The sequence below is a fragment of the Ovis aries genome, chromosome 3 (genome assembly GCF_016772045.2).
Source record: "Ovis aries strain OAR_USU_Benz2616 breed Rambouillet chromosome 3, ARS-UI_Ramb_v3.0, whole genome shotgun sequence".
Classification (NCBI taxonomy): domain Eukaryota; kingdom Metazoa; phylum Chordata; class Mammalia; order Artiodactyla; family Bovidae; genus Ovis; species Ovis aries.
Window position 1 is genome coordinate 223048476 of NC_056056.1, and position 13398 is coordinate 223061873.

The 13398-nt window shown below is 55.6% G+C and overlaps 1 protein-coding gene across 5 annotated transcripts in view; it reads left to right on the plus strand.

Moving 5' to 3' along the window:
- Nucleotides 1-13398, plus strand: part of TBC1D22A (TBC1 domain family member 22A) — a 264330-nt gene that overhangs the window by 178298 nt on the left and 72634 nt on the right. For 4 of the 5 annotated variants that reach the window (XM_060413629.1, XM_027968225.2, XM_060413628.1 and 1 more), the window contains one exon: nt 5775-5850. In XM_060413629.1, the coding sequence (XP_060269612.1) occupies nt 5775-5850 (76 nt within the window). Of the gene's footprint in view, nt 1-5774; nt 5851-9153; nt 10186-13398 lie in introns of those variants that run through there. The other variant, XM_060413632.1, reaches the window with a different exon arrangement.

Genomic DNA, 13398 nt, shown 5'->3' on the forward strand with positions numbered 1-13398 from the left:
ACGAGCTGGCCCCGTCTCCCAGGAGCTTGTGAGAAACGCCACACCCGGGACGTCCCTGGGGTTCCCTTCCAGGGCGGGGGATGCGGGTCGATCCCTGGTTCGGGAAGCAAGACCTCACATGGCCTGGGAGACCAAGCCTGTGTGCTGCCAAACCCAGCACAGCCAAAGTCAAAACACGGCGAGCAAGCGGCGCCAAGCCTGGGGCCTGTGCTGGGAGCTGTTGCCATAGGCACCTCTGCTGGCACGGACCAGCAGGAGAACAGGCATTCAGCATAAGGCACTGTGCTCCGCGGCAGCCAGCAAGCCGTTCTCACTGGTTTAGAAGAGGTGGGGGCACCCGAAATCCTGGTCCCAGGCTCCCCCCAGGGGAGCGCTGACCTTGCACACGGGCCAGTCTCAGGACGGCAGCCTCCGGCCTACTTCTCTGCACCTTGCAGGAGGCCCTCGGACGGATGTACTGCACCCGGGGAGGAGCGCCCGTCCGCCCTGGGCTGGCCTTATGTGGATTGATGCCTTCACGGCACTCACTGGCTCATAGGGGCCCCCAAATGGGGCCTGGTGTCGTGAGGTGTTCGGACGCAGGTCCAGGGAGCATGAGAGGGGCAGGGTTGCTTTCAGCCTAGGAAGGCGCTTTCCTGCAGAGAGACTGGCTGGGAAGGGCTCTGGGACGCGCTGTAGGCCCACGTCTCTGGTCTGGCACAGCCCCTTGTTCCAGAGGTGAGGGGTCTCTGTCCTCCGAGTGCTGGGGCCTCCCCCTCAGCCAACACGAGTGAACCTTCTGCGCTTGTCCAAGGCGCTCCTTCAGAAGGATTTGGTCCGCCTTTCCTCTGAGGAGCATGGAAGTGCTGTTGATTACTGCCGAAGTGTGAGGCGAGCGCGGTGTGCGTGCGTTGGTTTCTTTTTCCCTGCTGATTCGGACTTTACCTCTGTAAAAACACTTCCCAGAAGGTCGTTAGATTTCTTCAGACCCTCCTTCCTTCCCTCCCTCCGTGCAGTAAGTTCTCTGTATTTTTCTATCATTCTTCAAAGACCCAGAATCGAATCTCAGCTTGCAGGTGTGCCTGTTTCTTTTCATGGAGTGTTATCCATATTATTGCTGTGAATATTCGTATAAATACAGAGTATTCTCACTTGCTTCCTATTTTGCCTGCAGAGACTTGTGGTTTCTCAGCAGATACGTTCTGTGCTGGGCATGTGTGCGGGCGAGGGCGGGGGTGTAGGTGGGATGCTGGGTCCTTCATCTGGAAGGACCCTCGGTCTCCTCAGAGGCTGGAGGAGCCTGCTGGGCGGCCTCGGGGCCAGGTGCCTCTCCTGGGAGGCAGCTGCGGGCACCTCACGCCCTCCGGCTCAGCCTCTGGCCCTGGAATGTCCTTGGTGTGTCCTTCAGAGGCTTCCTGGCTGCCAAGGGGCACAGTCCTCAGCTTGGACCCATCAGCTGACCCCCTGTGCCCGGCCTGTGGCGGGTCTTCTCTGCCCCCGCGCCACACCTCCCCCAACCGCCTGAGCCCAGACACCGAGGCCTCATCTGTCCGTCCTCTCGGGACCTTTCTCGATGCAGGTTTTTTCTTTTTTTTAAGACTCTCAGGTGTCATTCTTTTCTTACGATTTGGATTTTCAAGAGAACTCATCTCCCCTCCCTGGGTTTTGAACAAATTGAGAAATAAAACGAAATAGTGGCAGATGGAGACCAAAGAATAATTTTTATTTCTTCTAAATGAGAAGCGTGAAGTCCTATCTTAGTGTGAGAGCCAAATAAACCGGTGGACTGAATCTGGGGTCATTCAGCCTAACCCTTCATGTCGGAGCTGGCCCTGGGCCCGGGCAGGCCCCCCGTGTGCGGCAGAGCCGTGCAGGGGAGCAGCCTTCCTGGGGGAGCGGCCGGTTCCGAGAGCTGGGCGGAGGGCTGGGTCTGCTGGCGGTCTCGACTCTCGGAGTCGCAGGTGGTCAGTCGCCTTCTTGGGGCCAGTGTTTCTGGGGACGGAGAACAGATATGGGGCACCGGCTGGACTCCCTCCGCCTGGAAGCCCAGCCCAGGGTTTGAGGGCTGCTGCCCCCAGCTCCTGCAGCTGGCTGTCTTCATAACCATTAGGTTCCCACTGAGCCAGGGACATGGTGCCCCCTTGGAGCCCACCGCCCCTAGAGACAGGCCAGCCCCAGTGGAAACCCCGCTCCTCTGAGTATTTTCCTGGGTCCATGGGGAGGGGGCGTCCGAGCCTGGTCCCGATGGCTTTGGAGTGCGTCAGACCTGAACAGTAATGCAGTAATCTGCAAGGCTTCTGCCTGAGGCTGCAAAACTGCTCTTAGGTTATTTCTCATCCTTAAATACGTCCAGCCTGACTGCTTCCCCTGGCTCATCGGAGATGATACCGTGAGGTGAGACGACAGCATGGAAGCTTCCAGCTACGCAGCATGTCCCGAATGCAAGTGTAAATCTCCTCTGTCACCCAAGTTCCGGAGAGAAATCAAGTCTTTAAGGGCTAACCCTGGCAAATTCAAGTTCAAAACCAGAATTCCTCTGCCTGTGAATGTTTAGCTACAGACAGCTCGGGCTGCGTGTTGCTGCCTGTCTCTGCCAGGGGGACGGCCAGGGGTCTCCCTGGGACGTGCGCAGGCCTTTCAGGGCCCAGCGCTCCTGTCCACTCAGCGCCGGTCTGTGACAGCCCTCCCTTCCCCAGATTTCAGTGTAGCGAGACCCCACCATCTTGTCATCCCGTCTACAAAGCACATGCTTCCAGGCCTGTGGGGCAGCCACCCCGGGAGTGTGTCCCCCTGCACGGAGCCGAACAGAGCGCATGCGGGACCTTGTGGAAACGTGACAGCCTGGGATCCAGGGCCTGTCACTTGAAATCCACGCGGGAGAAGCCGCAGCAGGAGTTAGGTCTGAGTCCGCTCGTTTTCCATTTCTGTGCGGAAAAGATGGTGGTTGCCTTGTAGGCGTTTTTAGTTTCGTCTCGTAGCGGCCGCGGCTCCTGCTCTCGTCAGGAAGGGTGTGTGTGTGTTTGTGTGTGCCCGTGTGTGTGCTCATGCTTGTGTGTCTGCATGTGTGTGAGTGTGCGTGTGTGTTTGTGCCCATGTTTGTGCATGTGTGCACGTGTGCACGTGTATGAGTGTGTGCTTATGTGTGTACACATACTTGTGTGTGTGCATGTGTGTGAGTGTGTGTGCCCATGTGTGTACATGCGCACCTGTGTAGGAGTGTGTATGTGCCCGTGTGTGTGTCCTCATCCTTGTCTGTGTGCACATGTGTGTGTGTGTCCGTGTGTACACGTGTTTGTGTGTGTGCTTCTGTGTGTGTGCGCACGTGCTTGGGTGCACACACACATTTCTCCCCGTATGTGTATGCGTGTTTGTGTGTCTGTGTGTGCGCATGTGCTTGGGTGCACACACACATTTCGTGCCTGTGTGTGTGTACACATGCTTGTGTGTGTTCCTGTGTGTATGTGTGGACGCGCTTGTGTGCACATGCACTTTAAGCCCAGAGAGTGCTGGTGGTGCAGGAGCCCGAGCGCCACGTCTGACTGCTCAGCCTCAGACATCACTGCAGGCATGAAGGCCGTCCTCTCCTGGCTGTGTCTCCGGGAGCCCTCCCCGCCCCCCACACCCGCCACAGATCCCGGGCCAGGTGGTGCAGGGCTGCTGTGCCCACGTCCCCATCCCCTTCCACCCGTGTCTCCCCGAGGACAAGCCGTTCTCTCCCAGCACCAGCCCAGCGCACGCCCCCCTGAACCAACAGGACTCACCCATATTCAAGGACCCGCAGGCACAATGCCTTGTGACTTGCAACCACATGGGTTTGTCATTTCACAGTCGTGGAGGTCATGTACAGGAGTCATGTATGGACCTGAGAGTTGGACCATGAAGAAGGCTGAGCACCGAAGAGCTGGTGCTTTCGAACTGTGCTGCTGGAGAAGACTCTTGAGAGTGCCTCGGACTGCAAGGAGATCCAGCCAGTCCCTCCTAAAGGAAATCAGTCTTGAGTGTTCACTGGAAGGACTGATGCTGAAGCTGAAGCTCCAATGCTTCGGCCACATAATACGAAGAGCTGCTGCTAAGTCGCTTCAGTCGTGTCCGACTCTGTGCGATCCCATAGACGGCAGCCCACCAGGCTCCACCGTCCCTGGGATCTCCAGGCAAGAACACTGGAGTGGGTTGCCATTTCCTTCTCCAATGCAGGAAAGTGAAAAGTGAAAGTGAAGTCGCTCAGTCATGTCCGACTCTTCGAGACCCCATGGACTGCAGCCTACCAGGCTCCTCCATCCATGGGGTTTTCCAGGCAAGAGTACTGGAGTGGGTTGCCATTTCCTTCTCTGACTCATTGGAAAAGACCCTGATGCTGGGAAAGATTGGGGGCAGGAGGAGAAGGGGCAACAGAGGATGAGACGGTTGGATGGCATCACTGACTCAATGGACGTGAGTTTGAGCAAACTCTGGGTAATGGTGAAGGATGGAAGAGCCTGGTGTGCTGCAGTCCACGGGGTCACAAAGAGTCGGACGCCATTTAGTGCTTGAACAGCAACAGCAAGCCCTGGAGGTCAGAATGCAGACAGGGGTTGGGGTCTGGGGCCGGGGCAGGGTCAAGGTGTGGATCAAGGTGTGGGCCAGGCCATGTCCTTCCTGGGCCTCCATGGACGAGCTGCTCCCTGGCCTCTGTCCAGCCTGCTTTGCTGGTCTGCTGGCCCCTACGTCTGTCCTCCAAGTGGGGGCCGGTGTCCTCCCTTCCCTGATGTTGACTCTCCTGCCACCACGTCCGAGGGCCCGGCCACACCGGCCACCTGGGTGACCCTGGGTACTTCCCGTGTTCCAGTTGGTTGGTTAGCAACCTTCATCCCCACCCCACCTTGCTGGGAATCAGGCCCTGGGTACTCTGTGGGGTCACTACCCTGCCTCCCGCAGCCACTGAGTGTGAGTCTGTCACTGCAGGAGTGCAGCCGAAAGCCTCGTCCTGAGAACGGTCCCTGTGCGCGGGCTGAGGCTCCTGAGGGCCGGCCTGCGGGGCGCCCTGGGGCAGGACGTGCGATGTGCCACCTGGCTTCGCACCGAGATGTGCTCTCCGGTTGTGGCAGTGGCGGCGCCGGGCCTCCTGTTCCCGAAGCCCTGGCGCCCGCCAGTGACGGTGCCTCTGTGAAGCCTCAGAGCAGCCCCACGGGCAGCGTTGTCATTCTCCCGCTACAGATGGTGCAGCTGCAGCCGGAGACGTGCTGCTCCTCGCTAACGTCACACAGCATCTAAGGCTCTCATTCCAGGTTGGCCGGACTGGAGCCCCCCCCTCCGCTGCCCACTGGCCGCGCTGGTTTTCCTGTCTTAGTTTATGGACTTCTTCACCTGAGTGCCTGAGACTGAAGCCCCCTGTTCTCTCCGTGCTCACACCGTGACCGTGTCCTCAGCCTTCCGATGGCAGGCCTGACGCCGGTAGCTAGTGCCGGGCAGGTCCTGGGTTTCCATCAGCTCCCCTGCGGTGCTGAGCACACTCTGCCCTTCTGCTGGCCAGAGCAACTTCCAGAGGACTCCATTTAAATGTAAATCTCTGCCTTTAGGTATAGAAATGCCCCGTAAATACTCCCCAGAGCGGTGACTTCGGAACCTCCGAGCTCACCTCTGGCTCACCTGCACGTGGGGGGGTGTGACGCGGCCTCCAGGAGGCCGCTCGTGTGCTGCTCACCTTGTGAGTTCGTCCTCTTGTCAAACCGTCCACCTTCGTCCCCACTGCCTGTTCCCCTTTGGAAAGCCGGTTTTATCCTCCACGCCTATGATATTCCCTGTTATTTTCCCCTCAGGACAACTATACATTCGCCCAACCCGGGATTCAGATGAAAGTGAAGATGCTGGAAGAGCTCGTGAGCCGCATTGATGGTGAGCCCGCGTCCGGGGTGCCCCTCTTTCCGGGGGGCGGGGGAGTAGGGGGTGGAAGGCTCACCCAGTTATCCTGGGACCCCCACCCCTGCTGCACCTTCTCCCGGGGCCACTCGGGCGTTGCTGGGGCTGGAGCCACTCCCGTTCCTTTTATGAAGGCGATATAATCAGAGTTCAGCGCCGTCCCTTCGCAGGAAGTAATGAGCGCGTCCTCGAAGCAGGCAGCCCTCACTCTTATTAAGGCCGGCGGTTGTCACCATCCGGCGGCAGCCTGGTTGTTTATGGCCGGCCTCTGGCCCAGTGTTCCTGCCTCTGCACGTCATTTTGCTATCAAGGATGCGGGCGTAATTTCTCCACTGAATCCAATTAATTACCGAGTCGGAAAAATAACATCTTTAATATTACAGAAAAATCATAGTGTGTGCCGGCCACTTTCGATTACGCTTTCATATGTAAGTGGGGGCTTTGAAATACATTCTACCTTCGTCCTTAAAATAATTCCCCCTGTGACGTGCTGACTGTCACATTGCTGTAGCAGGGTTTAATTGAGTGAACCTTGAAAGATGATGCTGGCCCGTTCCAAGCGTACCGTCCTGAGCGTCTGTTAAATTAATGAGCAGAGCGTTAACAGAGTGATACCACGCAGAACTGGGCGTGGGCCTGTGACACCAGGCGGTTAGCAGCGCTGTGCCGGTGGGGGGCAGGCTCTGTCACCCTGAGCCCTGCGTGACCTCAACGGGTGACTTCACCAGATCTGCAGAGATGTCCCACTCTGCTCTAAGCAGAGGCAAGCCACCTGCATTCCAGGGCCACCTTCCAAGGGTGTGGACATCCCCTTTGCCCTTGCTGTACCCTCAGCAGTAGACAGCGTATCTGTCCCCATCTTCCAACAAAGGCTCTTTTTTGGAAACGATCGAATGACATTATAAGACGGAGTCATACAAATTATCAGCTCCACTCTGTCCCTTGATTGAATCTGATTTTCAGCTGTGTCTAATGGTTATTACCTAATTTCCATATTATGAAGTTCTGCACAGTTCTTCCGATAATACTTTATCTGATTCAATATATTTAGCTGCTTGGCAGCCACCTATTCACAGCACAGTTTTTTTGCTTATGGGGCTGCATTTAGGTACGTTTGTTCCTAACTTCGCGGGGACATCTTTGTCAGATGCTGTTGGGTTTGTTTCCCTGCCAGCAGCTCCACACCTGCCCCCACCTCCCCGCGCACACCTCTCCCCACCTCCCCGCCCCCCCAGCCTCATTTGGGTCTTTGAAGTACGACTTGCAGGAGCCATGAATTACACTCAGTGGCTCCTCTCCTGTTTCTCCGAGAAGGTGGATTTTGCATTTCTGTGGAGGTTAGAAACGTGTGGTTAGTGCTCATTTGTTCCAGGGCCGCAGTTTGGGAAGTGCTTGAATCGATTTTCTCTGGGGCTGTGGTTCAGAAGCAGCACATCAGACATTCGCTGGGTGATTGTTTAAAAGAGCACCCACAGCAACCGAAGGAGCCCCAGCCAGGCCTGGGCTTTTCAGTAAACCCCGTTCTTATTTTCCCGCGGCTTCTGAGCAGGGCGTTTTCATCCTGCGGTGGTTCTGTTTAAATGATCCGTGCTTCACAACAGAGGAGGCTCTGTTTGGTAGCAGGTTAAGCTGGGTAACCTGTTTGTAACTGTTCTTCCAGCCAGACCTGAAAGAACCTCTGTGGCGGCCTCAGAAGAAGAGTTGCTGGGCCTTTGAGGCAGAAAGTGTCTGAACTGGGAGGGTTTGGCTTTTTCCTCAGCAGCCCCTGGGAGAGGCGTCCCGGGCCCCCTTCGCTCACTGTCCTCCTGGGAGGGTCTGGCTTTTTTCTCAGCAGCCCCTGGGAGAGGCGTCCCGGGCCCCCTTCGCTCACTGTCCTCCTGGGAGGGTCTGGCTTTTTCTCAGCAACAGCACCTGGGAGAGGTGTCCCTGGGCCCCCTTCTTTCACTGTCCTCCTGGGAGGGTCTGGCTTTTTCTCAGCAGCAGCACCTGGGAGAGGCGTCCCCGGGCCCCCTTCGCTCACTGTCCTCCTGGGAGGGTTTGGCTTTTTCTCAGCAGCAGCCCCTGGGAGAGGCATCCCCGGGCCCCCTTTGCTCACTGTCCTCCTGGGAGGGTCTGGCTTTTTCTCAGCAGCAGCACCTGGGAGAGGCGTCCCCGGGCCCCCTTCGCTCACTGTCCTCCTGGGAGGGTTTGGCTTTTTCTCAGCAGCAGCACCTGGGAGAGGCGTCCCCGGGCCCCCTTCGCTCACTGTCCTCCTAGGAGGGTCTGGCTTCTTATCAGCAGCAGCCCCTGAGAGAGGCATCCCCGGGCCCCCTTTGCTCACTGTCCTCCTGGGAGGGTCTGGCTTTTTCTCAGCAGCAGCCCCTGGGAGCGGCGTCCTGGCCCCTTTGCTCACTGTCCCCCCGAAGGACGGCTTGGGGGCCTGGACTGTGCGGGGGCAGCGCGGATGGCAGGGGGGCTGCAGAAGGGGCCGGGAGCTCAGGGTCACTGTCTCATTTTCTCACTGTGACGACTGGCTAAAGAGTTTCCGGAAAGCACTCCCAAGCAGTTTTCTGTTTTGAGTCTCACTTTACCCTACTCTCTGTTACCCCCAGATCTTTAGAAGCAGTCTGCTCCATAGACAGAAAGCTGGCCTGACTGAAGAGAGAGGGTTTTGTTTGTAAGGAGGCCAGGTGGAAGGGTGAGGGGCAGTGGCCTGAGAGACTGCCCGGGGGGTGGTAATCGGCTCAAGAGAGGGCGGCTGGCTGCTGAGAAGCGCCAGGGGAGTCACCTGTGATCTCTGAGCGGGAGTTTTAGAACTTCCCACAGGATGAGGGATGGAGCCTTGAGCCGCTTGATTGAGGATGTAGAAGGTGAGGGCAGGGGGCCTTCCACATCTAGTGGTAATGGGCTGCTGCTGCTGCTAAGTCGCTTCAAGTCGTGTCCGACGCTGTGCGACCCCATAGACAGCAGCCCACCAGGCTCCCCCGTCCATGGGATTCTCCAGGCAAGAGTACTGGAGTGGGGTGCCGTTGCCTTCTCGGTAACTCCAACCAGATTTCTCACCCAGGAGACCGACACAGTGGATAAGATTGTTTTTTGAAGCCAACAAACAAATTGGGTGGGAGGTAGAAGGAAAGAGAAACAAGCAAAGAAAGAAGGTAAGAAGAAAACAGATTTCTTAAAAGCATTGAGCTGCTAACAAGGAGACAAAAATTTCCTGGCCCCCTTCTGTGAGGATGCTAAACCAGAGAGTTCTAGCTTTGTCTCTTTTTTTTTCCATGTGAAATGATCTACATGCAGTCAAAGCCAAGAATATGTTCCAGACCTCTTCAGCGTGAAGAAAGCGAAGTAACAGATGACAAGGCCCGCAAGATGTCGAGTTTCTGTAATTCTTAGGCATAGGCCACGAAACTATTCTCTTTACTGTGTGTGAAGAAATATAAAATAGAGAGTCTTGAAAATATTTGCCCAGCTAATGAGAAACTATGTAATTTTACATGAGAGGTAGAAAATATGATAACCAAATGAAAAAGTCAGGGTACAGACTTAACAAATTAGACATGGCTATAGAGAAAGTTAGTGAAGGGGAAGATGCATGGGAAGAAAATAGCCAAAATAAAGCATGGAGCGATAAGAATAGGGATGATAGAGAAAATAAAAGATATCAAGGGTATGGCTAGAGAGCCTCATATTTATTTATTTAGAATCATAGAGAGGAGAGAGAGAGAGTCAGAATTGGAGGAGATAATGATGTATTTTCCCGAACTACTGAAATAAGCCGATTCACAGACTGAAGAGCCCACTGAATTTCCAGGAGAATAAAGAGAAAACTATACAAACACACAATAGTAAAATTTATTCGAAGACTAATTCTTAAAGCAGCTAGCGTAAAGGATTATTTCCTAAGAATGGCTGTATGAGAACTGACTTCTCAACAGAAGTACAAGCAGATATCATCCATGCACTGGAAGGATATAGCTGTCACCCTAGAGTCTGAACAGTGAAAGGGTTAGTCGCTCGGTCGTGTCCGACTCTTTGCAACCCCATGGGCTGTAGCCCACCAGACCCCTCTGCCCATGGAATTCTCTAGACAAGAATACTGGAGTGGGTAGGTCTACATCCAGCAAAAAACATTCATATCCAAGAATGAATTTGAAAGTCCAAGAGGCCACCTAAATCTGAATTGTTTTTTCTCACTGTTTCTAAGAAACTGTAATCAGGAAGGACCGCAAACCAAGCACACAGACCTCCCTTCGCAGCTCAACCAGGGACACAGTCACTGTGGTCTTCAGACCTCGGAAGGCAGCAGGCCAGCACCCCATCCAGTCTGGGGTGAGTCAGGTGGTCAGCGCAAAACATCTGTGGGAAGAAGAGTGGGAGTGTGGGCAGCTCAGGATAAAGGTCTGCATTGGGTGGGATGCCAGATACCCCTGTTGCCGGCCGAACAGGCCTGACCCTGACCTTGACCCCCACATCTGTGTGTGTGCCCAGTCATGTCCAACTCTGCGACCCCATGGACTGTAGCCCACCAGGCTCCTCTGTCCATGGGAATCTCCAGGCAAGAACGCTGGAGTGGATTGCCATGCCCTTCTCAACCTAGGGATTGAACCTGGGTCTCCCACATTGCGGGCGGATTCGTTACTGTCTGAGCCGCCAGGGAAGCCCATGAGTACTGGAGTAGTAGGTAGCCTATTCCTTCTCTAGGGGATCTTCCCAACCCAAGAATCGGCCCAGGGTCTCCCGCATCGCAGGCAGACTCTTTACCAGCTGAGCTACCAGGGAAGTGCGTCTGATCCCCGCAGACAGCCTGTACGTCTCCCTGTGAGCTCCCCACCCACAGGGCAAGTCATCTGAGGCCTGGCCACGGTTCTGGTCCATGCCCTGCTCTCCTGGGAGCTCAGGCTGGTAGAGGAGCTGCCTTCAGGAGTTTGCTGGCCTGATTCCTGTGATGGAAGGAAAAACTTGGGGGCTTGTTCATGGACTCCTAATGCTTCAAAAGAAAGTGGTCCCCAGCGCTCAACTGCATTTCATCGGCCAAACCGAGTCACGGGCTGCGGCGAAAGTGGAAAGTCGGGAGGACAGGGATGGGCCCACATGCCTGGGCCAGGCGGCGTTTGTTGCCAGGGGAAGGGCACAGTGGAGAGAGTGGGGCAGAGGTGGGCGTGTGTGCCCTCAGCATCTCTGCTAACGTCAGTCTGCTCCCTACTTAGGGAGTGATGCTTGTGCGTAAAATTAACAGTTCACACCAATCATTTGGTAATTTACTGCTTCAATAGTAAACATACGTTAACACGCCAGCGGGCTGATAGGATTTTAACGTACAAAGCTCTAGAGCTGAATTTTAACTCCATGTTGCACCTGGCGTGTTGACACACCCTGAACGTGAAATTCCATAGTTGGGGGTGTATCTGAGTGGCACACCTTGCCCATTTATTATTATGTCTCTCACACCCGATGTTAATCTTCGAGGTTGCTGGTCCCTAGGGGCCCCAGGTTCGGCCCCTGGCCTTGCTTGTGGACAGGTTGCAGTCAGAGCCTCGTGGCTGGGTCCTGGGGCCAGGGCCCCCCGTGGGGCAGCCCCCACTTTGTATTCTGAGCTCACGCATCTTTTGTGACACAAGATAATATAAGTGGAACATTCGCCATATCTTTTGATGAAAAAACCATGAGATCCTATTTCAGTATTAAAAAGAAATATCTGAAGATAGCCTCAGCAGACGTGTAAATCTGGTTATGTCCATGGTGGGTTTCTTTTCAGAAGACTGAAAATCAGATCTTAAAGAATTGCTTCACAGATGAGCGAGTTGTCCCGTGGGGAATGAAATGGGCACAGAGAGGGGCACCCGTGGGTGGTTCCTGGTTGGGGAGCCCACGGGCACAGTGTCTGTCCTGGGCAGCCTCGGGAGGGGATGGGAGGAGGCAGGCACTCCCATCCCCAAAGGCCTGGGACTCCTTTGCAGGCCATGGTCTTTGGGGCTCTGCCCTCAGCTCTGGAGGAACCATAAAGCTGAGGCCCCAGTGGGCCAGGGGGAAAAGGACAGACCTTGTCATTAGACCAGTCTGGACTGGGTGGCCTGTGACTGTGGCCCAGAAGGAGTTCTGTCAGCACTAAACCATCCTGAGGCTATATCTGGGGAGGCTGGGACCGCCCTCCAAGCTCTGCTTTCTCTTCCTGTAGGAAAAACCGGGAAGGAATCCTACCTAGGCTTAGCACTGTCAGACTTAGCATAAAAAGAACACTCACTTCAATTTGAATTTCAGGTCAGTCAGTTCAGTTCAGTTCAGTTCAGTCGCTCAGTCGTGTCCGACTCTTTGCGACCCCATGAATCGCAGCACGCCAGGCCTCCCTGTCCATCAACAACTCCCGGAGTTCACTCAGACTCACGCTCATCGAGTCCATGATGCCATCCAGCCATCTCATCCTCTGTCATCCCCTTCTCCTCCTGCCCCCAATCCCTCCCAGCATCAGAGTCTTTTCCAATGAGTCAACTCTTTGCATGAGGTGGCCAAAGTACTGGAGCTTCAGCTTCAGCATCATTCCCTCCAAAGAAATCCCAGGGCTGATCTCCTTCAGAATGGACTGGTTGGATCTCCTTGCAGTCCAAGGGACTCTCAAGAGTCTTCTCCAACACCACAGTTCAAAAGCATCAATTCTTCGGCTCTCAGCTTTCTTCACAGTCCAACTCTCACATCCATACGTGACCACAGGAAAAACCATAGCCTTGACTAGACGGACGTTAGTTGGCAGAGTAATGTCTCTGCTTTTGAATATGCTGTCTAGGTTGGTCATAACTTTTCTTCCAAGGAGTAAGCGTCTTTTAATCTCATGGCTGCAGCCATTTTTGGTATGTTTGGTGCGTTACTGGGCACCTGCGGAACGCAGAGCTGCTTGGGGGTGGGGCGGGGGACCTGGGCTGGCGTGGGCCCCTCTCCCCTCTCCCTGGCCCCACACCTTGTGCCCTGAGCGCAGGGCTGGTCTGCAGAAGGGCCGCCGTCTGCCTGCACTCCGGACGGTCTCAGTGCGCTCACCTGCCCCGAAGCTGCAGGAAGCAGAGGCCGTGGCTGGCTGAGGTTGGGGGGCAGGTGTGCAGGCCTGCGTGTGGTGGGCCGCCCACTGCCTGGATGCTCCTTTGCCCCGCAGGAGCAGACACCCATCCTTCTGGGAGGCCCCGAAAGCCCTTTCCTTGGGGCTGTTGTCCTGAGCTGGGGCACTAACAAGCTGGGGGCGTGTGAGCTGGTGGGCGCCCGAGGGACCGGTCGACCTCACACTGTGGGGGAAGCCGGAAAGGAGGTGCTGAACTTCTGTCCTGCTGCTGGGGCTGCTGCCCCATGAGTGGACACGGCAGGCTGGTTAAGGGTCAGAGGAGGAATGGACATGGGGCCTGCCTTGGGCTCCTCGGAAATCCTTCTTGCTGAAGGCCTCTGGCTTGTCCTGGACCACCTCTTAGCGCAGGGTGGGACCCAGAGTGTTCAGATTCCTGCTCTGCTGCCTGGCGGTGGGTTTGAGTGGTGAGTATAGTCCCCTTGGGAGGGTCAGTGCAGATG